The 26870-nt window shown below is 40.2% G+C and overlaps 1 protein-coding gene across 2 annotated transcripts in view; it reads left to right on the top strand.

Moving 5' to 3' along the window:
* Positions 1–26870, top strand: part of DYM (dymeclin) — a 333130-nt gene that overhangs the window by 146943 nt on the left and 159317 nt on the right. For both annotated transcript variants that reach the window (XM_034773755.1, XM_034773754.1), the window contains exons 11-12: positions 2106–2284; positions 11352–11477. In XM_034773755.1, coding sequence (XP_034629646.1) covers positions 2106–2284; positions 11352–11477 — 305 coding nt within the window. The remainder of the gene's footprint in view (positions 1–2105; positions 2285–11351; positions 11478–26870) is intronic.

The following is a 26870-nucleotide window of genomic DNA, read 5'->3' as shown; positions in this document are numbered from 1 at the left end:
AGGATAAGTCCATCAATAGCTATTAGCCAGGATGGGCAGGGGTGGTGTCCCTAGCCTCTGTTTGCCAGAAGCTGGGAATGGGCAACGGTATGGATCACTTGATGATTACCTGTTCTGTTCATTCCCTCTGGGGCACCTGGCATTGGCCACTGTCGGAAGACAGGATACTGGGCTAGATGGACCTTTGGTCTGACCCAATATGGCTGTTCTTATGTTCTTAACAAGAATTATAATGGAAGCCTTCTTGCAACTTGAACTATGTATAGGGTCTGAATATAATATGAGAATTAACTTTTTACTTTATGAAAATATCCTATCTAATTTATTGGGGATGAAACCAATTGTGTTCTAGAGAAATTACTCTGAAACCTGTAGAATCACAATTTAAAAAAAAAATACACACAACAAAAATAAACAAATCCCCCCTCCCCCCAATAGGTTTTCCATTCTGTCTTAAAAATTACTCTGTGCAGAAGAGCAAGTGTTATCTTGAAAGGCTGCTTTAATTTTTCCTGGTGCTCCAGACAGCTTACCTTCTCTGAAAATAAAGCTATATCCAGTTCACTTATTGCAGCATTCTGGAAGCTCATATAGCAAGAAATATCTTTCTCCATGTATCCACTTAGAAGTTTTTTATTTTAAATAGACATTTCTGAGCTGCTTATGTCTCAAATACACTTGAAAAGTCACATAATTAGTTCCACAAACATCATAGAAACCAGTTTTCAACCCGTTTTACTGTTACTTTCATAATATTCTGTTCTGGTTCCATTTCTACTTTCACCCTAAGTTATGCCATACACACCACAACCACTTGACACGATTTTCAAGGAGTTAAACTGTGCTTAGCTAATGTGATTTGAAACATCACTTATCTAATTTAAAATAACACACACCTTTCTTTCTAGTCTAACCAAGGCCTATATTATGGCCATTGAACATAGATTACTTAGGGTATGTCTACGCTTAAAATGCTAAAGCTGCAATACTGTAATTCTTCAGTGTAGACACTCACCACAGCAATGGGAGGGATTCTCCTATTGCTGTAGTTAATCTACCTCCCTAAGAGGCAGTAGCTAAATTGAGAGAAATCTTCTGTTGACCTAGCACTGTCTGCACAGAGGGTTAGGTCGGCATAGCTAAGTCTCTTAGGGGTATGGATTTTTCACAAGTCTGAGAGACGTAGCTAAGCCAATGTAAGTTTTCAATGTAGACTAGCCCTTTGAAGGACTAATACTAACCAGCAAATACAGATATGATACTCCTAGAGCACTGTAAACTAAACCCTGAAGTTGGGTCATTTTGGGACTGGAAACAAACCTACTCCTTCATGTTCCCTTGGAATTCTAGCTGTCAAGGAAAGCCCTGTAGCTGCACCGTTAGCCAGCATTTCATGAGATGCCTTCTTTTCTTACCTTAAGAGTCATGGGGTATGTCTACACTACCCGCCGGATTGACGGGTAGCAATCGATCTATCGGGGATCGATTTTTCACGTGTAGTGTAGATGTGATAAATCGATCCCCGATTGCTCTCCCGTCCACTGCTGAACTCCAGCTCGGCAAGAGGCGGAAGCAAATTCGACGGGGTAGCGGCGGCCGTCGATCCCGAGCCGCGAGGACGCGAAGTAAGTGATTCTAAGTCGATCTAAGATGCATCGACTTCAGCTACGCTATTCTCATAGCTGAAGTTGCGTATCTTAGATCGATTCCTCCCCCTCCCATCCCCCCATAGTGTAGACCAGGCCAAGGAGGGGAATAAAGGGTGACAAGGCAGCTTTGTTACAGGCATGACTGACTGTGAGTTGGAGGGAGGAGCAAGAAAGACTAATATGGGTATAAGGAAGGCTCACCAGTTCTCATGTGGGAGAACAATTGTAACTTTGACATAACAACTGACATTTTATGAGACTTGGCTAAGGTTTATCGAAACCAGTAAAAGTTGAACCAAGACTGACTAAAGATTATTTCTGCAGGTATTTAGCTCCAGTTCTTTCTGGGGTGCTCGTGTCAGACATGAAAGTGTCTGTAAAACAAACAGAAACCTGGGTGGTAAGTGATTTTTTTTCTTTTTTTTTTTAAATATGTTTTTGGTTTCTTTATTCCAGATAGCACTGCTTTTCCTTCACCAAGTCCACATGCTTTCCAGATTAATTTTAACAGTTTGTACACAGCTTTGTGTGAACAGCAGAAATCTGATCAAGCAACTCTCCTTTTATACATATTACTGCATCAGAACAGCAATGTTCGGACATATATGTTGGCTCGCACTGATATGGAAAACCTTGTAAGTATCGTACTGCATGTTTAATACTTAATATTTGGCAATTGGGGTTGATTTGTGGAGGTTTGTGTATGGTTGTGTAATGTTCATATTATTATGCTCAGCATGTGACTGGATTAAGAGTTAGCACTAATAAGAGTATAAATCTCTGGAATGTTGGCAAAATTGATAGGGAAACTTAATATGTTTAAAATGGAGGGTGGGAGATTGGATAGAATAAGAGTGGCATGGGTGGGCCAAGCTGAGAGGAGAGTTAGGACCGTAAGTGTTTAGTGGCCTGTGATATACAGGAAGTCTGGTTACATGATCTGGTGGTCCCTTTGCAACTTAAACTCTATGACTGATATTTTTAACAGGGTTCCAAAAATGCATTTGCAAACTTACATGTGCAGAAACCTGCATTTGCACAGACAGATTCAGTATCAACATGCAGCTCTGCATGTGCTCGTATAATCGGACATGTTGTTATAGGCCTATATAAATTTGGCCCTTAGTGACATGATGGTCTTCCATTCTTTTTATATATAAATATCATTAGTTGGTATTTTTTAATGAATCATGTGAGGAGAAATCAAAAGGAAAACTTTGAATTCTTAGGAATAAACTGTGTACCAAACTTTCATTAGCCAGGAAACTATTAGTCGGCACAGATCTAAATGTGTTAGAGAGTCAACAGGTACAAATTTGTGACTATTAGTGTGATGAATTGTCCAGTCTTCTTATGGTATTTCATAGAATAAGGAGCACAGCTTCGACAGTGGCCTCCAAACTGTTGCTGAGTTGTTATTTAACTGAGATAGCATCTCCTCTCAGTCTTCATCTGACCATGGTAAAGCCACTTCTGCTTAAATTGCATCTTCTGAAGCCACTTACTAGCTTTATCCCTCTCCTGGTTCAGGTGTCCTAACTACAGGAGCATGAGAGGTGGAGTTCACCCAGAACAGCTGTTCTTCTAAGATCACCATCTTTTCTCTTCTGCTCTTCCCTCCCCTGCCCTGTTTGTGTATGCACACACCCCACATTTAAAATATGAGGAACAGACCTCTTCTGCTGCTTTCCCCCCCTCTCTGTTAAGGATCAGTAGTGAGCAAAATGCTGTGATCTTCACTCCAGGTTCTTAAACTATTCCTGCCTAATGATCCTTATTGGACAATTTCTCCTCTCCCCCTTACACACCACAGTTGGTTTGATGTAGACCAAATCTGTTGACCTTCAGGATATGCTCAAGAAACTTGATCAGTTTTATTATTTCCAGTTAATTATACTCAGACTGCAAAGCTAAGTAAGTTTTAAACTGCAGAGTGTAACTACTTTGCTTATTAATGTAATGAAAGTTGACCTGCTATGGAGTACAGAAATAAAACAGGCAATTCTAAAGGTTCTGGGAGGGAGGCTGACAAAGTTTAGTTAGAAATGTTATGGTAGCAAAAACTTTCTCACTGCTTTGAATTGAGGTCATGACTTGGACTGGTCTGGAACTTTTTTCAACAAAACATTTTTTAGTCAGGAAAATGCTGTGTCAAAACTGAAATATTTTGTGGAAACATATTTTGTTGGGGAGGTTTCTTGGATCTAGGATTGGGGTGAGGGTTAAAAAGAGACCTTCCCCAGAATACCCAATAGCCTGGTGACTAGGACACTAACCTGAGATGTTGGAGAGACCTAGATTCAAGTCCCTTCTCTGCGTGATTCGGCTATTGGCTACTCTGGGGTTGAGGAGGTGTGTGGCTCGCTCTCGTTTTTTAATGAAAAATTTCAAAAGGTCTGTCTCATTCCAATGCAAAGCTAAAACAAATGCCCAAATCTTGAACTTTTTAATGAAATTAAATTTTTGTTTTCCAGGAGCCCTAGCCCTACCTGATCTGTGATTCTGTAGTATGGCAGTTTACAGAATAGCACTTTTTTTATATAGTGCGGACATGCTGGCAATCCTTTATGCAAATGTTATTTTATAAAAATTCTTGTAAAGATGGGATTGGATGTCTCAGGGATTGGTAAAAGAAAAGAGCCTAACAACCTAGACAGGATTTTAGCTAGCATCTGAAGGCTGTTTGGGACCTGTATGAAATGTGTTTGGTCTCAGTCTGATTCCTAGTGGACAGATAAGGACATGATGAAAATTAGCACTCATAGGCATACTTGTTGGCAAATTCAGGAAGGAGGCCAGCTACTGAACTGCCAATGAAGACTGAACTCCTCTCTAACCACCCATAGATGAACAGTCTAGGTCAGGTCTGAGTCACTCTGGTGGATTAGTTCTGTGGATCAATAGAAACATTAAGTTTCCAGGCTGTCAATGTGACAGTAAGGCACTAAGTATACTAGTTTTCTGTCTCTGTGGGGAAATATTCATAAGTTTAGGTTTTTTTGCTACTTTTTGCTGTTTTGTTTTGGTTTTTTAATTATTGTATTTGGTATATTGTGGACTTCGGACATTTCCTTAGGGATTATATGAGTCAATAGTGCAACACTTGCAAAAAAAGCAAAAATCATTCTGGGATGTATTAGCAGGAGTGTTGTAAGCAAGACAAGAGAAATAATTCTTCCGCTCTACTTTGCATTGATAAGGCCTCAAACTGGAGCATTGTGTCCAGTTCTGGGTGCCACATTTCAGAAAAGATGTGGACAAATTGGAGAAAGTCCAGAGGAGAGCAACAAAAGTGATTAAAGGTCTAGAAAACATGATCTGTGAGGGAAGATTGAAAAAAGTAGGGTTGTTTCTTCTGGAGAAGAGAAGACAGGTGGGGGGTGGGGGAGGAGGCAGGGGGGAATATGACAACATACAAGGTTTTTACAAGGAGGAGGGTGAAAAATTGTTCTTGTTAACCTCTTTGGTTAGGACAAGAAGCAATGGGCTTAAATTGCTGTAAGGGAGGTTTAGGTTGGACATTAGGAAAAACTTCCTCACTGTCAGGGTAGTAAAGCACTGGAATAAATTGCCTGGGGCGGTTGTGAAACTCTATCACCATCATTGGGGGTTTTTAAGAGCAGGTTAGACAGACACCTGTGAGGGATGCTCTAGTTATTACTGTAGTTCTGCCTTAAGTGCAGAGGACTGGACTAGATGTCTTATTGACGTCCCTTTTAATCCTACACTTTTATGATTGTATGATATTATTACTCCTTATTTAATGCTACTTTGGGTCCATCTTCTTTGTTGTTGTGATCACTCTAAAAGAAAAATTACACTTTATTTGCCCATCAAAACATCTGGTAGTCCCCCCCCCCCCCCCCCCCCTTTTTAATACCCTTTCTTTGCCCAGGAAACCTCATTGGCAGACTTGCCAGTGTGATTTTCTTATTTTTGAGATTGATTTTTTTGGATTGATATGTCTCTACTCTCTCATAACTTTTTTAGTTACATTTTTAAATTAGTCCAGTATGTGTTAAACTATTTTAGCTGAACTCATTTCCTAATTTAATTGTGTGTGAGCCTGCTTTTATCTATTAAGGGCTCTTTTTTTTTTCTCCCAAGTCATGATCATTCAGCTACAAGGTGGTAAATTGTGCTTACCTTGTATTAAAACACAGTATGGTAATGCTAGCTTTATTTATATAAAAACTTTATTTGTAAGAATAAGACTCTGTTCTTTTTATAACAACAATCTGCTCACAAGAATAGATCACTCATCTAATTATAACAATTTCTAGATCATCTCTGTGCATCCATAGTATTGTGTGAAGTGATGTAGGCCAATGTCATAAATTATATGAAATGATGTAGTTATCATAAATTTAGCAAGGGGCATACCTAGTTCGTATTTGGAAAGGAGATCACTGGGAAATGCTCTCAGGAAGTGTTGCTGGTGTTGCAGTAGGTGGCACTTTGCAAAGCCAGTGCCCCAACGTGGTGTCATGGAACAGCTTTTCAGATGTAAAAACAAGCTGTGTATTACTTGCGTTCATGAAAAATGTTGACTCTTTTTTTGCAAGGATGTGGATTGTTAACCCCATTTTCAAGGCTAAATATTAGTTGGGTAATTGCAAATCAATATTAAGTATGCAAAATGTAGTTTCTAATGGATACAGTAATTCTTTGCTTTGGGTCCTGCACGGTTGTGCAGTGTTGCTATGGACTATTCATTAGTTGCCTCTCTCCTCCCAGAAATGATTGTATTTAAAGAATGGATGAGATGATGTATTATTATAGAATATGATGATTTGTTATAATTTTCATTGGCAAAAATTTAGTATGAGCATATTGATCAGAAATGGTATATTTTGTCATGTACTGTAGATAAGATGTATATAAAACCTTTTTCCCCCCCTGGTTAAATAGTCTCTGGCCCTGGACCGACTATAGTATCTATAATTTTCAGTGTCTGTTTTTATTTGGCCCATATTTGGGGGGATTAGAAGTAATTTTTAATGGTGAATTCTTTCTGTAAAAATGTCAGCTGATTGAAGACTGCTCAGCGACAAGAAATGTAAGAAGTAGGCCCAGTAGAGATGATTTAGTGGGCAAAATGTGTGTAAGGCGGGCCCATGGTGCAAAATAAATGATTTATTACATGTTTTCACAGTTTATTTCATGTTTTGTAGAAGTAAAGGAGTTTATTCAATGAACATCAATACCACATATGCGGTAGAGTAGTATAAGACAAGATCTATGAATGAAAGGAGCATGTTAATATCTTAGATTTATGCTTATAAATCCATTATTTAAAAATATTTCATATAAAAGTATTTTTATTAACTCTAGTATGTGAGAATGAATTTATTGAGAAGTCTGGAAGTAAGAATTTTGGTTATGCCTAAATGCAAGAGATTTCAACTGCACTTAAAATATTTTGTCTGTGATCAAGCCCTGGTGCATATAGTGATTTAGCAATTATTATTATTTTTATTATTAATGATAATATTAATAATATTTCGGTACTACCCATTGTGTGCCCGGTGCTGTCCACACACGAACAGATGCACATGTATAAAGTCGGTCACTTCTCTGAAGTGCTTACAAACTAACACAAGATGTAGTACATAAAGGGGAAAAAAGAGAGAGGCAAAAATATTTATTTTAATTATCACATTAATCCCCATTTAATACCTGCATCCTAGCCAAAATTAGTTGGCTAATTTCTTATAAACATTATAGCAGAACTGGGCCTTGAAGAGAGTTTGGAAGATACTGATTCATCAAACCCAAAGTGTTTTGTGGAGACATCTTGGGTTCATGAACTTTCATCTAATCACATGCAGGTTTTTGTCAGAACCTGCCTGTTTCCTGGTAGGCTGCTGGGGACACCGGGAGTCTAGGTTCTGTGTCTCCAGGGCAGCCCTGCCTCAGGATGGGGACTGTGGAATCCTGGATCCCTAGTCCCAGGCAGTCTGCATGGCTGGACTGCCCCAGAACTGCAAACCCTGGGAGCCCTAGAAGCTGCTGACTGAAACTGATATGATTCTTGTCAATTTCACAATTGCAGCAGTGATACTCATCAGATGCACCAGTAGCAACTGGCAGGGTCCTGGGGGCTATATTTAGTTTTGCAAAGGCCATGTGTCAGTGTTTCAGAAACACAAATGTTTCAGAATTTCTGGTTCACAGGAAATTTCAAAATATCGAAATTTGTGGTGAACCAGAAATCTCAAGGTTTAGATGGTTCCACTTATGAATCATTTCAGGTTCAATATGCAAAGGGCAGCATGGAAGAGGGCACAATAACAGTTGTACGGGAAGCAAATGAGTGTTAAGTCTGGCCTAATTCCCACACAGAGAAGGCTTGGGCAAAATGCTGAGAGATAAGGATATATAAGTAGGGAGGGGCACAGATATGAAAAGCCTTGAAGGTGAGGACAAGGAAGTTAAGTTTGCAGTGAATTGGGGAACCTGTGGAGGGCTTCAAAGAGAAGGTGACATGATCTGAATGATAATAACGAAATCTGATTTTAGAAGCTGTGTTATAAATGGAGTGTGGGGTGGAAACAGGGGTGTCTGGTTTATTTCCAAATTACTGCAGATTGAGCTGATATACAGTATTTCACTCAGTGTCAATAAAGGTGCTTTTAGTTCAGTTATCCCTGCATCTTTAGTGCCTTGGGTGCTTCTTGAACATGAATACACTTCTCCAGCTATCATTTATGAACTAACATCCTTTCAGATGGAGATAATATGTATCTTGGGCAGTTCTGAAGCAACATGTGTCCCAGATGTGCTTGGTACAGTGTTATTCAGCACTAACAAGACTGCTTGACAAGTATTATAAGGCCCTATAACTTGCATGGCAATGTATTAAATTTTGATTAATAATAAATATTAGTATTTTACTGTAATAAATTCTACAGGACTAAAAAGCTGATGTTCCCCCTTTTCTCCACTCAGCAGCTGTCCAAGAAACTAAGTATTTGCCTCACTTGGTAGACTTCAAAAAGCTTTTTGTTGTTTTCACTGCAAAGCGAAATTGTAAATGAAACTGCAGTAGTTTTATATTGCTTTATGTTGTGCAAAGAGAATTATCATCTATTGGAGCTTATAACAGTACTAGCACTAGGAAAGGATTTGGATTTTGAACGTATGCAATGCAAAGCTATGTGCAATATACATACAGTAGAACCTCAGAGTTACAAACACCAGAGTTACGAACTCACCTGTCAGCCATGCACCTCATTTGGAACCGGAAGTACACAATCAGGCAGCAGAGACCAAAAAAAAAAACCCCCCGCAAATACTGTACAGCACAGTACTGTGTTAAATGTTAAATTGTACTACAAGAATAAAGGGAAAGTTTAAAAAAAATTTTTTGACAAGGTAAAGAAACTGTTTCTGTGCTTGTTTCATTTAAATTAAGATGGTTAAATTAAGATTTTTCTTCTGCATTGTAAAGTTTTAAAGCTGTATTAAGTCAATGTTCAGTTGTAAACTTCATCATAATGTTTTGTTCAGAGTACCGAACATTTCAGAGTTACAAATAACCTCCATTCCAACCTGTTCGTAACTTTGAGTTTCTACTGTATTTTAGTTGGAAGCAATTGGAGCTATGGGCTCAGGCAGTAAGCCTGTGTGAGGCAGTTTTGAATTTTTTTTCTTTTTCAGTTGAAAAACTTGTGAAAGACAGAACAAGCCAGTACACTAAAGAGTTGTAGGCTTCAAGTCAGAAAAACAAATGTCTTTAGTCATTATCTGCTTTTCTTACGCTTAAAAATATCAAAGTAGGGATGATCTAGATGGCAGTGTTCTGTGCTACCATCCAGGAGAACTGGTCCTCTAAACTTGTTCTCCTGGCTTCAAGGCAGGAGTTCCTGGGAATGCAACCGAGAGAGAGAGCACACATTGAGTCTGATTGGAGCCGGGAGATGAGTGTCTCGCATTCCTTAACAGAAATGCTGACTTTCTAATGAAGGAATTGTAGTGGCATCTAATGCTGATGAGAGTTGTGTCCATTACAGCCATAACAATGGTGCTTATTGTATATAGGGATAGATGAAAATGAAGAGCCGTTTGCTCAAGGATATGGGGAAAGCCACTTCCCACTGAGGCATGGGGGAAATAAATATCTTTTATTTTTAGCACTGATATTGTGCTATCTGCAATTCAAATGTTATTTAAAAAAAAAAGTGGTCTTTGTCTCAGTGATCATATAGTTTAGAGAAAAAAATCTCAATCCCTACAGTTGCAGGATGTACAAAAATTTACTGTTTTTAACAGCAAAGAAGTGGCTGTTTGAAATCCCTAACTTCTGAATTTGTAGAGAAAGATGTTTGGTTCTAATGATGGAAAAAAAGTGTTTTTAAAAAGTCTCATTCTTTCCTGTGGTGTTATCTTGATCCTGGTTAATGTGCCCCAGAAAAGGTATGTGCCAGAAGCACATAAAGACAAACCCACTGGTTTTATAAAAAACAGTAAAAATGTCTTTAATGTGTCTAGCCAAAACAAACTGTTTTGGAACTTGGTGATTATAACAGAACATTTCTGGTAATTTTAGAGGCATATGATGCATTCAGAGTACTGGCTGGTCACCAGAAAAGGTTTCACATGATTCATCCTGCTACGTTTGTTTTGTTTTTTAAAACATCAAGCTAAGTCTTTAAGCATCTATAATCTCTTGGGAAGAGTTCTCTGTGCCTCATTCAGTCTTGGAAATAAGAATTTTCTGAAGTCGCTTTACTATATTATTTTGTGATTTTAGAAAGAATGGGAAGGGGAAATTTTACTGAGCCAGTGTAAAGCTAATATTCAAAGAGATGGTGAAAAGACAGTATTTGCATCTGGATTAAGTTTAGGCTGGAGTTTGGGGACAAATCAAGACTAGAGTTCAGGTACTAATTCTGTGGCAATGAAATCTTGTCAGCTTGTCTTGCAGGACTTTGGCTCAAGCTGGCCATCTTGGTGGAAATATTGCAAGACCTTGGGCTGAACTCTCATAAGAATGGGAACACTGAAACACTGGTAGTATATGAATTAGAATAGGAAAAACAGGTTTTTACTGGTTTTGGATCCAACCCAGATTGGTTTTCAGATCTGGGGATTCTAATTTGATCACCTCCACCCCTTGAAATTCAAAGAGGTTTGGATTAAGGTGCCAGTTTTGGCCCTCTTCTGATTTTACCATGATTCTGAATAGGACAGCTCAAACACTATCTAACTATGATGGATGGAACATAACCATTTCAAACCATAGTTCTGTGTTGACTAAACCTTTGTAAAATGTTGTGAGGAAGATGACTGAACCCTGAGTATTATAGCCAGGCAAACTGTGTTTCAACTGAGTTAGCCGTGAACTGGTATAAATTTGGTTCACCAAACAGTTTTTCTGTCAGATGGGAGATGGAATTTTCAGAGCCTTATAGTAACTGGTTTGGCTAGGAATTCCATTTATTAGGAGTTAACATTCGGCGTCTCACTACAAGAAAGAATATGTTTAGACTATTAATGACTCTCACAGAGACATAAAAAGCAGATGGAAGGTGTTTGAGCATTTTACATCAGTAGTTAGGCGTGGCTGTTTCAGGAGGGAAAGGATGCTGGGATATTATGAAAGGATAGGGTGACACAAGGAGGGTTTAAAACCTTCTGTGTTTGTTGTTTGTGATGTTTGAAAGGCTAAACTAATGCATTCGTATTTTTCTCCTCAAGGTTTTGCCAATTCTTGAGATTCTCTATCATGTTGAAGAAAGGAATTCACACCATGTTTACATGGCTCTTATAATTTTGTTGATCCTTACAGAGGATGATGGCTTCAATCGATCCATTCATGAAGTGGTGAGTTACTGTTATGGTAAATAACTCTTAAACATCTAAATGATTTTTATTTTCTATCTGAATAGAAATAAGCATGTTTTACTGCCTACTCCACTAGGACAATAATTGTCTCCTCAGCAGAACTGGTTTACAGATTAAATTTGCTCTTCAAGATTTGAGGATATATACTCATTTCCTAAAGGACTAATTAAAACAGGGTTACAAGCTTCCTTTCAAGAATCTTTGATTAGTGATATGTACAAATGATTTTCCTGCCACTAGGATAACTTGGTTCTTCTCTGGTGTTTCCTCTTTCCAACTGAACATGAAAGTAGGCATGCAGGTTGCCTCAAGGATGCTGTTTGCCAAGGAAGAAAAAGAAATAGAATAATAGGTCAACAGTCTTATGCTTTAACAGCAACCTTACTTAAGCAGCGTATATTCCAACTGAAGGGACTTTATTGGGAGTTTTTATTTCCCAAACTGGATGCAACTTCCTTATTTGGCATCTCCGGTCTGTCTTTCAGCCAGATTAATATCTATTTTATATTAGCTATATAACATGGTCCAAATTCTGACTAGATTTCATTGGCCTTGACCAACTGTGCTGGAGAGTGACTGGGATGATTGTTCTAGTTTCCTAGCTTGTAAAACTATCACAATGTAGAAGAAGTTTACACTAATTTTATCTGATTTTCGGCTCGGACATGCAAAGTATCTCTTGGGATTATGTGATGCATTGATTCATAAAGGTGATGTGAAAAGCTGAAAGCAAGTGTTCAGGTAGTTAAACAGAATTTTTCTCACAGGTAAGTTTGTCCTGTCTTAGCAGGAATGTGACTTTTTCCCCAGGGTATCAAAGTGATAAAGGCTTGTAAAAACCCAAGAGAGAGAATTTTGGTCACAAATTTCTGTAGCTTCATAGGAGATTATGTAGATCTGTATGTAGAAAACAGGAGGACTTTGTGTGTATGTGAAGTTTCTTGGGACTAATAAGCAACTTTTGGGACGAAAACCGATGGCAAATATGCAAACTGCTGAAGCCAACATTTCTCTGGAGACTTTTCCTTCCGCCCCTCACACCATGGGTGTATATATTTGGATGCAGTGTCTATAGATTTAGTATCTCCTTAACATTCAAATTTTTTGCTCATGAATTGAGTTTATTGAACTATTGAGATACAGTATGCCCACCACCACCATCACTTCCTTGCCTCATCTTTCTTCATTTATTTTAAAGGCTTTAAACATGGTCTGTCAACAGATCTCTCATTGTTTAGGTAAATGTGGCAGATTTTCCTAAAATGGCCAGTGTAGGTTAAGCCATGGGGTGAGAGCATAATTCACTTTCTATGTCCATTTAATCCTTGTCCTCACTGCTGAGGTTGCCAACATGGGTGTAATGGTGGCTTTATAATGTGAGTGATATATACGATCGCTCTTTATTTAAAACAAGTATTTGCCGTCCTTTTTCCTGCCAGGTTTCACATGCTTGCCCTTCTCTGCCTCTGTTCTCTTTTCTTTCCATATTTTCTCTTTCCATATTTTCTCTTTCAATATTTTCTTTGCTGCCTTATCTTATGCCTCTATATCCCTCTTCAGCAGAGGATGCTTGGTGGGGTATCCTTTGGTGGCTCCTGGCGGCCAGGACATACATATTTTTGTTCCTTAAATGAGTACTATGGGAAGGGAGAGAGAATCCTGGGCCTGTGGGCCGCTGCCTGAGCCCATAGTCCTGTACATGTGAACTGCTCGAGTGACCAGCTTCTCACTGCATCTGGGAAGAGGGCCAAAAATGGATGACTTTCAAGGAGTTGCATGCTGCTCTATCAACAGCTGAAGAAACACATTGGCATTGAGTTAGAGGGCAGACCTGGGGGTCATCCAACCTTTTCCACTCTCCTCTGTTCCTTTCCTCAGTGCAGTCCTCTTTTCTACCCCTTCTTTCACACCCCATGAGTGGTCTGTACTTCCCTCTGTGCATAAGGCCTAAAGTCGAACAAAATGCACCTTTGCTACTCCTGTAGCATTGCTTACATTGAACTCCAGGGCTTTTGTTTTCCCTTGCACTCCAAAAGTTCCTCACAGAGATGGACAGATGCAGTGAAGAGGAGAGTTTGGGTATCTCCTGCCCTCACCCAGAGAATTTAGCTATGGGTGTGCAGGCAAGGTCCCTGTCTAGACTACAATACTACTTTAGCAGCCATGACATACTGACTAGAAGTGGGTCAAGGACTATGACCCTGAGCCCCCAGGATTCCTGTGTTTCAAGAAAATTCCCCTCCAGTTATTTGCTTTACCGAGGACCCTGGGCAAGCAGCATTTTCTGATTCCCTTGTTTCATTCCTAATTCTGAACATCCCTGAACTTTGTGGAAGAGGGGAAGAAAAGGAGGATTTCAAAATCCAGATCTGAATATTGCAAGTTAAGCCCAACCCTGTTTTGATGGACAGTTTGTGAAAGGATCTTCCTGATGCCAGTTCCTGAGGATCCACTCACCTGTGCATGGCTGCCAGAAGAAAATAAAAGGACAGATAAAGACACGCTTTTTCTTTTTCTCTGGAAATCAGGTGTAAGAATGCATTGGTGCATCTGACACCAGTTTACATCCTTTTCAATGTTTTTAGGTGTGTATTCTCACAGTGTGAAAGGTGTGGAACTAGCTTCCAAATATATTAGTTTTGTACAGTGTTAATTACTGAATTAGTTTAATTAAATGTCTTAAATCTCAAACACACAACTCCCCAAATGCTGAGAGGCTCTCATAGGGAAGAAAAAAACTTATCAATGGAGAGAAGGGAACTATCTAAATCAGGCTGTAAAATGTGAATGTCTAGCACCAGTCACACAACCTGAATGAAGCTCTTATTCACTGTAAGTATTTATTGCATTTTAGCAATTTCAGCAGGAAGCTTCTTCCATCACTTGGCTGAAGTCTGAAAAAATAGGAGAATAATTTAATGTATTTTGAGTCGACCTGTTTTTCTCTGTGCTGATGCATATCCTGTAATGTTCTTATAACAGTCATTACTGTGTGATCCATTTATGGGCATATTTTCCTTTGTGGTATTACACCCACATTTATTTATTTATTGATTTTTAAGATTAATTTTAGTAAGCACAGTTTTATAAATCTCTGTGATTATACAGACTGGTAAAGAGCCCAGGAAACCACAGAAACTCTTCTAACTGCTAAAGGGTTTTTATTTAAAATAAATGTGGTCTTAGCTGCATGGAAGAGGTGATCAAAAACATAGATCTTGTTCCTGCAACTGACTCCATGCAGGCAGACCCCTGGGGCTTGCACAGAACCCAGTTTACTTCAGTAGTAACAAATGGAGTAAACTGGTAAATCCAGAGTTCCCTAACTGGGATGGATCTTTGGTGAATTGATCCCCTCCCACCCATCCCCACCCCCCAGCAACATGAAATCCTAATTTAACTGAGATCTTCAAATGAGATGCAGTGTCACAAAACTTTTATGATATTTTTTTCCTACAGGCAGCTGTATTTATTTTTAAATGTTATTTTGTTTCCAAATTGCTACAGTACACTTAAAATTACCTCTTCAACGAATTTGTGCTGCCCATTAGCAAATGCTTCTGTAAGTCTTCATAGCACTGTACAAATACTAACGAACACCTTCTTATAGCTCTCTAAATTAACGTTCCCCAAACTGTGGGTTGTGACCTCAGAGGAGTTGCGAGACATTGGGGGAAACAAAGAAACCACGAGAAAGCCAGAACGTCCCAACTGAGCTGGCTCCTGTCCTGCAGGCTGGCTGGGCTTGGCTCCTCGCTCTGGGCATTGTGACCTGGCCTCTGGTGCATGGGGTTTGCAGTGCCACTCACTTACATCACTAGTTAGATGCGATAAATCGACCCCCGAGTGCTCTCTTGTCGACTCCTGTACTCTAGCTTGGCGAGAGGCGCAGGCGGAGTCGACGGGGGAGCGGGCAGCAGTCAACTCACCGCAGTGAAGACACCACGGTAAGTCGATCTAAGTACGTCGACTTCAGCTAAGTTATTCATGTAGCTGAAGTTGCGTAACTTAGATAGATTCCCCCGTTCCTCTCCCCAGTGTAGACCGGGCCTCAAATTTGACCCAGACACACCTCTCTCCTCTGCCCTGCCCTGCACCCCACCGTGGGGGCTGGGCTAAACCTGAGGGGGGCTGTGACACTGTTATCCAATAATAATAACAGGAAATATGTTGTGTATGTTGCAGTTTAAAATTTTAACACTGAGTCAGTCTTCCTCAGATTCTGAAGAAATGCCTCATAATCAGAGCTGTGGGAAATTCTGAGGTTTCAGTTCTCAGGGTTTCATGCAAACACATTTTCAAAGTTCTGTTCTCTTGGGTCTACAGCCCTTGTTTCGCTTTGAGAATTCAGAGCAAAACTCAAGTCAAAATTTGCAGACTTTTCTCTGGGTGTTGTGTGCAAAGCTTCAGGTTTTATTTTCATTTTCAGTGCAAATCCATAAATCGTACCAGATTTGTTTGAAACTGGGTCCGCATTCTCTTTTAAAATGTTTGAACCTTAGCAAAAGTTTCTTAAAACCGTAACTAAATTTTGAGTTTATGAAACCTTAAAACCTGGTAAATGTAATGTGTTTTGGGGTTTTGTTGTGAGCATTTCATGCTGCTTACTTAGTCATGTTGCTTTTTGTGAGATTGTTTGTTTGCTGAAGAATAGTTGAACAATGCAAGAAAGTATACACGGTTGGGCTAGTAAATGCCTCTATTTTGTAGCTCGTTATCATTTTGATAAGAGATGTATTTTCTGTCATGACCACTCTTTCTACCCATTAATTTGTAAGCTTCAGTGAGAATATAGAGGCAGAAATGTCATAATTTCTCTAATTAAATCTTAATTTAAAGTTCCTGTTTTTTACTGAGAGTTTATGGATTATTTTTTTGATGAAGCTACTTTAAAGCTGAACAGTCATGTAATGAAATTTTATTGTGTGTGAAAATAGCACATTTTGTCAAGCATTTCAAAGCACTTTACAAAGACAGAAGTTTCATTTTCCCCATTTGTTTGAAAAAATGTTGATGATGAGAGTCAGGTGTTTTCCAGAGGAACCGAGTATTCACATTTCCCTTTAACTTCAGCTGGAATTGTGGGTGCTCAGCACCTCTGAAAATCAGCCAGAGGTTGATTATTTACTTAATGACTTAATGAGTCTGTGGCAGAGTTGGGAACCAAGATCTCCTGATACCAATCCCCTTATGAAATGATGACTTTTTATTTATTTATTTATTTGTACTACCATAGCACATCAGAGCCCTAGTCATGGGCCAGGACCCTATTGTGCTAGGTACTGTTCAAACATAGAACAAAAAGATAGTCCCTGCCCCCAGTTCGCTTACAATCTAAGTATAGGACAGGAGACAACATTTGACACTGCTGAATTCTTTGCTTCTTTGTTAATTGCTGACATGTTTTTAATGCACTTTTATACTACTATTGTTTCAGAAACCAGCTTTGAAGCATTCTTTTTGGGGATTTTTTTTGTATCTTGAAGGCATAATTGGTGTAAACAAAATATGAAATGAAAGCTGTAGGCATGACATACAGGAGTTAGAGGTTTGTTCTTTTGACCACCATGAATCAGACAAAATTTCAGAAACATTTTTGCTTGAGGAATAAAATCATATTTGTGTGTTCTGGGGCTACTCTGGAATGCAGGCTGTTATTTTAATGTGTTCTGTTTTAGTGAAGTGTGTGTGTGTGTGTGTGTGTGTGTGTGTGTGTGTGTGTGTGAGAGAGACTCGGCCTTACAGTCAACTGTGCTGGTTTTGGTTTAATGGTACCCAGGTTACTTTTTCCCCTTCTAGGCTCATTAACAGTATAATCAGTCGTCTTAGCCATCTGAACTGACTTGGTTTATTATCTTACTTCACCTGTACTATACCTGAGAAATTAATATCACTAGTTCCTCCTTCCGAAAGATTAATGTAGCAGTGATAGAGCTTCAAATGCATATTCTGTGAGTCAGTAGAAAGGAGATTTCCACATCATTTACTGTTTTTTGTGTGTGTGATTGTTAGTATGCCTTTTGATTTGACTCTATTAAGTTACTAGAGCTGAAGAGTCAGCTGAGTAAATAGTTAGGTACCGTAATTATTATGAGAGTCTTAAAAGTAGAGTAGCCGAATATCTTGTAGATCCGGACTGAACATAGCTCTACGCAGTGCTATTAAACGCTGATGAGCGGGAAATTATATTAAAGGTGTGGCTAGTAAGCCTGTTAATAAGGTTGCTTAACACTTCCATTATAAGACCCCATTTTCAGTTTTACTGCTTTGGCAAACTTTAACCATTGGGGCTGAAATTCTCTGGGTGTCCACCTCAGGCTGAATATTTTGGAAAGTTTTAACTGAAATGGATCAGCAATTTCCAGAATGAGGACAGGGGAAAGCATGTTGTTTAGGACATTAAAAATTCTGGTGACCTTTTCTTTGAGAAGCTCCATATTTTGAACCATGGGGTGGCCTTTGTGTCAAGGATGTGTCTTTTGCTGTTCGTGGAAGAGTGGACTCATCACAAGAGCCCCTCCTCCGGGACGGACACGATAGACCACCAAAGGACTGGAGCAACAGTTGACAAAGGACACTAGAGAAGACTGAGGGCAAGTCTACACTTAAAGCGCTGCATTGGCACTGCTGCAGTGCTTTAATGAAGGCACTCTATGCTGACAGGAGAGAGCTCTCCTGTTGGCATAGCTACCACCCCTCGGGGAGGTGGATTAATTATGTGAGCGGAGACGCTCTCCCGCCAACATAGTACTGTCTTCACAGAGGGTTAGGTCAGCATAACTGCGTCGTTCAGGGGGGTGGATTTTTCACATCCTTGAGTGATGTAATTATAGCAATATAGGTCTGTAGTTGAGACCAGACCTGAGTTGCTGCTACTCTTGCAACTCAGCCTTCCAGCCCCATTGCGTTTAAATCCATCCGTTCCAGTTTAGCAGAATGTCCAATGTCCTTATGTCCGATTTTCTGTCTCTGACTCTGGGCTCCATTGTCCACACCCTTCTCTGAGTTTTATTATCCTTATCCTGTTCTCTCTGGGGAGCTTTCCCACCACCTTCCCCAGTAGCTAGTAGGGGAACTCAGACCCTCCCTCTCCTCTGGGGTTCTAACCCAGGGACCCTATAGTTAGCAAGCAAGGTCTGTCTATATTTAGACCCACTCCCTGCTAACTTCCTGGGCTTCCTTCTATCTGAACCTATCAGCAGGCCTCTCTAATACCTCTGTAAGCTCACTCTTCTTGCAGGGCTAGGACTCACAGGGCTCTCCCCTGGAATCCTCCTGTAAATCCCAGTGTAAAAGTATAAATTTAAACCCCCTTCTGTCATCCTCAGGCTTGATCTTTCATCACACCCTGGGCCCTCAACTGGCTCTCTGGGCTCTTTCCACGCTCTGATCCCAGAAGGTGACTGCAGAGTTCCTTCCCTCTCTCTCCTGCAGACCCTTTTACTGCAAACTTTCTCTCTTTACACTAGCCCCCAGCTCCTTCCCCAGATGGGATTCATCAGTAACTGGGGCTGGCACATCCTCCAGGTGTGGCCAGTACCTTAATTGAGCTCTTTAGCTCCTGATAACCTTTTTTGTGGTAATGTAGGATAGACATACCATCACTCTGATCCTGTGAAAATCTGCCTGAATTTGGCTAAGGTATAAACCTTTGAAAAATCTCCATTTGCACACACTCAGTAGAGACTTCCAAGATCTTAGAATTTAACAGTCCAAAACATTCCATGCTCACTGGGCATGCTCCGGCTCCTAGTATTAACCAGACTGCACATGCGCCATCCCCACAGAGTGACTGAGCGTGCTTCATTCTCTCACCGCTTCTAGTGCTGACTGCATTGTACTTGCATGAGCCCCACAGAGCAACTGAGCATGCATGCACCAGACTAGTGCTACAGGGACAAAGCTGGACTTCCCTTGTAATTGCTGCCCCAGTTGCTTTGGGATGGGAGGCTGGATACCAGAACTGAGTGCAGGGAACCTGTCTCTCCTGTGTGGTCAGTGACACTCCTGCTGATGCCCAAGCAGCACTGAGGAGGAATCTGCCTGACCTGAATACAGAGGGGACAAGAGCCGTACCAGCAGGCATTTAGTAAAGTTCTGTTAAATAATTCCCAATTATCATTCACATTTTTCTGATGAAATTCTTCCACCCAGGTGATTTGGCTGAAAGTTGTTTTCAGATTTGTGAAATTGACCCTTTTAAAGCACCAAGTATCTATATTATTGATCTGGACTTTTTTTCATGATCATTTGTATCTAAGCTACCATTATTTTTTAGACTGGTACTGGGAACTAAGTGGGATGGGGGAAAAGGGAGGCAGGAAAAGGAGGAAAGAGAGATCTGACAAGGAGCCAGGTTGTGGGGGAAGAACTTGACTGGCTGGAAAAAGATACAGTGTAGGGGGAAACTAGGACAAGGAGCCTGGGAGCGGGGAGACTGAGATTAGCACTGGAGCTGGGGGAAGACTGGTACTGGAAGCTATTGCGTAGTGGAGAAATGGGAGTGGCAGGCAGAGAGGAGGAAGATCTGGTGAGGAGCTGGCAGGGGTGACTGGCTTGGATTGAGAGTTGCGGGGAGCCAGGGACATGGACTGGAAGCCTGAAGGGGCAAACTAGGAGACAAAGACAATTTGAGCCAGAAGATTGGGCCTGGTTTGAAGAGCCAGGGGTGGGGAAGAGAGCAGACTTGGACAGAGACAAGATGGATAGGGAAGGGGCAAAAGGGGTCAAGCTTGGGGGGAACATGCAGAACTGACCAAATAGAGCACATTCCTCTCCAAAGCCTGAAATCGAGCCTGAGATTCCTGACTGTCACCATTACTCTGCTGTCAAAGTGTGTCTTACCTCTCTCTAGTGATGGTCCATTGTAGCAATAGTAGGTGGTCATCCTATCAGTTCTTCCATTAGCTCAAGCGGTAGAGATCTTTGGATCTAAAGGTTCCAGCCCTGCTGACAAAGCATGTGGACGTGGATATGATGTCACATGATGGAATTTGTTTTTTCACTTTGCCTTTTTTTAAAAAACCTACGTGTTTTGTTTGTAATTTCTATATTAAAAGAACATTCTTAAGGTTGCAAGTCAAGCTCTCAAATTCTCCAAGGCATTCAACTGCATTAACCATGAGGCAATCCTTTCTCTTCCCTTAGACCTGTATCTCATTCACTACATATCTTCCAACTTCTGCAACAAGTGAGACAGGCATCCTGCAGAAAACAGACAATGCTGATTCCTTCCCAGAGCAGGTTCATCCTGTGCACAGAATGAGGCAGTGGCCCTGTGGAAAAATATCATGCAATCATGTGATTAGACTGCATTATAATGCATATGAACAAGGGGGTTGAATTAAGGTTGCACAGACTAAGTCAAGCTAACATTCTGCATGTTAAACTACTATTTGTAACTAATAGTATGTAATAACTGAGTAATCACATTCAGCAGCCTAGCCAAATTCTCAGCAATGGCTAATTTAAAATACCCAGGCAGGAGCTGTGTTGTATATCATTAGATATCTAAGAATAAATTCTACTCTCTGCTGTTGTGGGGAGAAGAGCATGTGGGTGCCTCTACTCCCTGTCTCTTCCATATATGCATCAGAGCAATATCCGTACATAGCAGTTAGGATAGCATTAGAAGACGTCAGTCTTCAATGTGCACATCACATGCTTCTAGCCTCCCCCGCACCTTCTTGTTTTGTGCCACTTGGATGGCTCTGGCATAACACCAACTTCATTACCAGCGTCATTCCACTTCACTGTGTCTCTCTCAAATTAGGGCAGGAGCTGTCCTATAAATAATTATTAAATATGTTGTGTAGACTGCCATTAATATTTAAGATAAGCCTCTTTATTCATAGGATGTGTCATGGACCAGTAGATCCAGGGCCAGATTTAGGGGCAGACAATCGCCTGGGGTGCCAGGTTCGGGGTGCTGTTTTTGTTGTTAGCGACAAACGGGAAAATAGAATGTTTGAAGTAAAATATTTTGGATATTCCATATGTGGATTCATTTTTCACTAACCTCTTAGAATATTCTGGACCTTTGTAGTATCTCGTGGAACCTTCCAGTCTTTCTGAGAACTACATTTTCCTTGAACCTCCTAGAATGTTGTCAGCCATGCCTCCGCGGGTATATAAGGGGTGGGACGTCGCCAATCAGTCAGTGAGGTATAAGAACGAACTGAAGTGAAGTGAGAGCCCAGCTGCAATATTATGAACCTTATTTTATTGTGTAATTGAGAAAGTGTACTTGTGTTTTAAGAGTTGAAAAGTATAAGCAGCGACTAATAAAGGACATATTTAATGAGATGCCAGAGATATCTATCAAACCCTTATCTATGGCACAATATGAAAGAAATACTGTTATTTCTTCCCCATGCTTAACATGTAATGTTTGATGACTTTATAATACTGCAGAATATAGTCTTTTGCTTTGCCTAATACTGGCTGTTTTCACCCGTAGAAAATAAAAAATGCCCCCAAAGAAGCCTTAAGGAGCTCAGTATAGGAAACGAAAAGCTCAGCTGCAATCTAGTTTTCAGCAAAAGGCAAATTTGATGGGAAAATATCTGAAATAGAACAACATAGACCTGGCTTTAGGCAATAGCGGTTGTCTCCGTACAGAAGAAATTAAGGAGCGAAGCATAAATGATGGAAGTCCTATTACTAAAGAATTAGCAGATTTACCTGAAGATAAGGAATGGAAATGTGAAGAAAGTGATGGAGAATCGTTGTTTTTCCTGCAGTGGTAAAAGAGAGTGATGATGGTGAAGAATGTGTCTCGCATGAAAAGGAGAGTAATGACAAAGAAAAATCTGGTTTACATGAAAATGAGAGAAATGATAAAGAAGAATCAGCCTCGCATGATGACAGAAACAGCAGTAAGGAAAATTGCACACCACAAATTGATACATCAGATCCTGGTTTCTGGCCCGTGATCCTAAACTCTGCTGTTATTTTGAACGCACTGGGCAAAATCAAGGATATGACATTTCTGTAAATGAGAAGAAATGACACTTCTCAAAGTCACACTGTGAAAGAGTGCTTGAGAATGGTGAAAAACTCAATTGGCGTTGGCTAGTTTACTTAAAATCAAGTGACAAAGTGTTGTTTTTGTTTCAAAATATTTGACAAGAAAGCCAAATCGTTGCTTGAGCTTTCCTGGTACAATTATTCGCATAACTTTGCTGATGGTCTGAAGCAACATTAAAAGTTACCCAGACATTTTACGGCCTACTCCAAGTGGATGGAGGTCGACTCCATGCTCCAGCTGAATAAATGCATAGACACAGAAAACCAGTGCATTATTAATGTAGAAACCCAGCATTGGAGGAATGTGCTGGAGCGCGGATCTCAATTACCCTCTTCTTTGCAAAGAATAATTTGGCTTTCCAGGGCTAGTCAGATAAGTTGTTCTCTAAACATAATGGTAATTTCCTCGGTTTGATAGAGCTCCTTGTGAAATAAAGCAATGTCATGGGTGAATACCTACATCAAGTAGTTTGTAATGAAACTATGGACCATTACTGCAGCAAAACAATTCAAAACGAATTGATTGACTTTATGGCAAGGAAACTGCTTGATAACATGCTGATTTGACTCAGCAAAGCAAAATACTATGCTGTAATAATGGACTGCGCTCCCAACATTAGTCACAGTGAAACAATGTCTTTTACAGTAAGATTTGTTGACGACGAGAGTGGTTGTATCCAAGTAAAGGAACACTTTATCTGTTTCCGGATGAGACTACTGGAAAAGGCCTAATAAAATTATTTATGAACATTTTGAATGAGAATAAACTAAAGCTTCAGGACTGCCACGGCCAAGGGCACAACAACAGTGTGAATATGAAGGGAAGAAACAGTGGCGTCAAGGCAAGAATCCTTACGCTGAATCCAAGAGCTTTCTCCATGCCTTGTGGCTGCCATTCCCTCAACCTGGTTGTGTCAGATGCAGCATCATCATCTTTAGATTCAATATCTCTCTTCGGGAGTACCCTGCAAAGTGTATACGTCGTGTTTTCAGCATCAGCTATCAGGTGGAAGTTCCTCATGGACAATGTTACAAATCTGACTGTGAAGCTGCTAAGTGATACCTGCTAGAAAAGCCTCATTGACAGCCTAAAGCCAGTGAGGTACCAAGTGACTGAGGCTTACGACACCCTGATGGAACTGGCGTAGTCGAGTAAAGCAGAGGTCAGAATCCAAACTGATGCACAAAGCCTGGCAAACCAGATCACCTCCCTTCAAATTTCTGGTTTCAATTGTGGTTTGACATGATATCCTGTTCCAAGCAAACGTTGTAAGCTAGGCATTACAAACTCAGTCAGTGGACATTGCGACCACTACTACTTTTAATGAGAAACTGCCTTGATTTCATTGTGGCCTACAGAGACAATGGATTTGAAGATGCCATCACTGCTGCCAAAGAAATGGTGGAAAACTTAGGAGTTGAGCCTGTATTCATTGGAAGAATAGACAGTTTGACTGTGAGGGCAGAGATGAGAAGATAGGAAGCTCGGAAGAAAAATTCAAGAGGGATTTTTTTTTTTTTTTTTTTTTTTTTTTGCAAGCCCATCAAAGAAGGGTTTGGACAAATGAAGCACCACGAAAAGACCTTGGGCAGTTTTGTATGACCTTAGTAAGCTGCTGGCGCACAGGAAAACACTCTTGAATAATTGTATGGGCCTTCACCAGACGCTGACGCATGGGGAATGTTCAGACATCAGTGATAAAGATGCCTGTGTTGAATTGGACAACATCTGTCACATTTTGTAACACCGCATCGGGAAGGATTCTCCACTTCAAATTCTCCAATTCATTCATGATGCAGAGCTCAAGGACACTTTTCCTAATGTGTGGATAGCTTTGAGGATTCTGTTCCTGCTGCCAGTCACAGTCATGAGTGGTGAGCGCAGCTTTTTGAAGCTCAGGCTCGTTAAAACGTATCTTCGATCGATGATAGCTGACAAGAGACTGACATCGCTTGCTATTTTATTGCTTGAAAATACCATTGGCCAGTCTTTGGATCTCTGTGATGCTGTGCTTCAATTCGCGAGGGCAAAGGCAAGAAAAGCGATCTTTAGAACTAAAGGACTAGGGTTAACTTTCTAAGGCTGTCACCTACTGTAATACTATTTAACACTGGTCCTCCCAGTGTTGGTGCACAGTTCAATTTCTTGACGTTAGTACATTTGTTATTCTTAAAATAAGAAGTTTCTATAAGCTTAGAGGAAATAATTTTTATTTGCTTATATATGGTATGAGTAAATATTTACAGATCCTAGCATGCAAATTTATCGTCTTCTATGACGGGGATAAATCATGCATGCAAATCATGCATCAAAGTCATGAAATGAGCTACAAATGCAAAAAAAAAAAAAAAAAATACTCAAAAGTTTAACAAATGGGGAGGTGGGGTGCAGAAGATATTCCTCGCCTGGGGAGCGATTCGGTCTAGGGTTGGCCCTGAATAGGCCTATTTTATGCAATTTATCATAGTGTCTTTTTTCAATCTCTCATTATTAGTCCTCCCTACAGATACCATGGCCTTCATTTTCTATGTTTAGTTCTCATTTTCCAAAACTTCATGCATGCCTTGCTTTAATTGTACACCCCTATCAATTTAATCTCAAACTAGTGGAAATGGCCGCATAAAGCCTTACATTATACCTTTCCCTCATCCATTCATATACACTGCATCTGAAAACCTTTTTATGGTACTTTCATGCTTCCTGTTGGGATCCTCAGCCTTCTTTATGCTTCCAATAAATATTAATTTCCCTTTAGTCTCTCTCCTTTAGAGTTTCTGACCCCCTTCAGCATAAAATGCCTACCAGAAATGTTCACACTTAATCGCATCCGTAGCACCACCATCACTTTGTCCAGCACTACACAACTGTGTAACATAACATGAGGGCATGTGGCTTTTCGCCAGTGTAGATTGCAATTGTTGCCTTCCCTTTCCTCCAGTGTGGGAAATTAGAAGGTGCTGACAGAAGATGGCCTGCTCTTAACTACTACTTCATTCTTTATTTGTTTTTGTGTCCTGTAGCACTGGTCATGAAGGTTTATTTTTCAGGATTTTCTTCAGGTTCTACTCAAACTTTCTGAACCGTGTTAACACATATTTTGACTCACATTTTCCTACTTGGTGACAAATCATCCTTTCCTTTTTAGGATATGCATTATCTTTACTTCTGTTTCACAAGCTACAGTCTACCTCTTTTCTTCCTCCTCACTTATCCTTGGATACCTATCTCCTCTATGTCTCTTTCATGTTCTGAACTACTATTAGTCTGATGATGACCATTTCTTGCTTAGTCTAACCATGTTGTAATTTCCTTGCTTCATTCTTTGAGCAGCTTATTCTCATTATTGATTATGCTTGCCTTGAATTTCTATCAGTGATAGAGAACCGCATCTTTTATGACTTACCCGTACAATAAGATTCACCATTTGTTAGCCAGATAGCATTCTTTAATCTTTCCCTTATGACTTTTGCAACACATAGTTATTGAAAATGTGTCCCTGTTTTAATGATCAATCACTTATTTTGTCTCCATATATGAAAGGAATCTCCTGTATCCAGGGCTGCAGTTTAGGTATTAAAACACCACAATTATATTAGTAGCACTAAGTTTTCCTTCCCTGGCCATACCTTTTCTAAACGTATCTAGTCTGAGATGAGATTTGTTACTGTTCAGGGTAACTGCACCTGTATTCCTTCTCCAGGTTCAATAAGGCACCCACTCTAGACTCCTGGCTCCTCAGCCGTCACCTCTCTTGGGCAGTGACTCGTGTTTCTCTCCCCCTGACTAGGATTTTTCTGGGCTGCACAGTTCCCTGCCTACACTGTGTTATTCCCAGCAATCTAGACTGCATAAAAGACCAGCATCTGTGCTTTACTTTATCTTCAGAGGCTATAAACAGCATAACTGCCAACAGTTACAAGCTATCACACAGCCCTTTCTCAGCAATCATGTTTATCCTTAAAATGAAAGCATTACAAAGAAAACATATTAAAACAATAAAAGAACCTACACACATGCTAATAAGCTTATGAGAGATCACCCCCAACTCCAAGAAGGGCTCGGACAGAAGTCAGTCCTTCAAACCCCACCAAGCGGTTGTTCTGTGATTACAAATTCAGAGCAACAGAGGGTCCTGTGGCACCTTTAAGACTAACAGAAGTATTGGGAGCATAAGCTTTCGTGGGTAAGAACCTCACTTCTTCAGATGCAAGTTGCATCTGAAGAAGTGAGGTTCTTACCCACGAAAGCTTATGCTCCCAGTACTTCTGTTAGTCTCAAAGGTGCCACAGGACCCTCTGTTGCTTTTTACAGATTCAGACTAACACGGCTACCCCTCTGATACT

The sequence above is a fragment of the Trachemys scripta genome, chromosome 6 (assembly GCF_013100865.1).
Source record: "Trachemys scripta elegans isolate TJP31775 chromosome 6, CAS_Tse_1.0, whole genome shotgun sequence".
Classification (NCBI taxonomy): domain Eukaryota; kingdom Metazoa; phylum Chordata; order Testudines; family Emydidae; genus Trachemys; species Trachemys scripta.
Note: the sequence above shows the minus strand (reverse complement) of the source record. Positions and strands in the feature narration are given on the sequence as shown.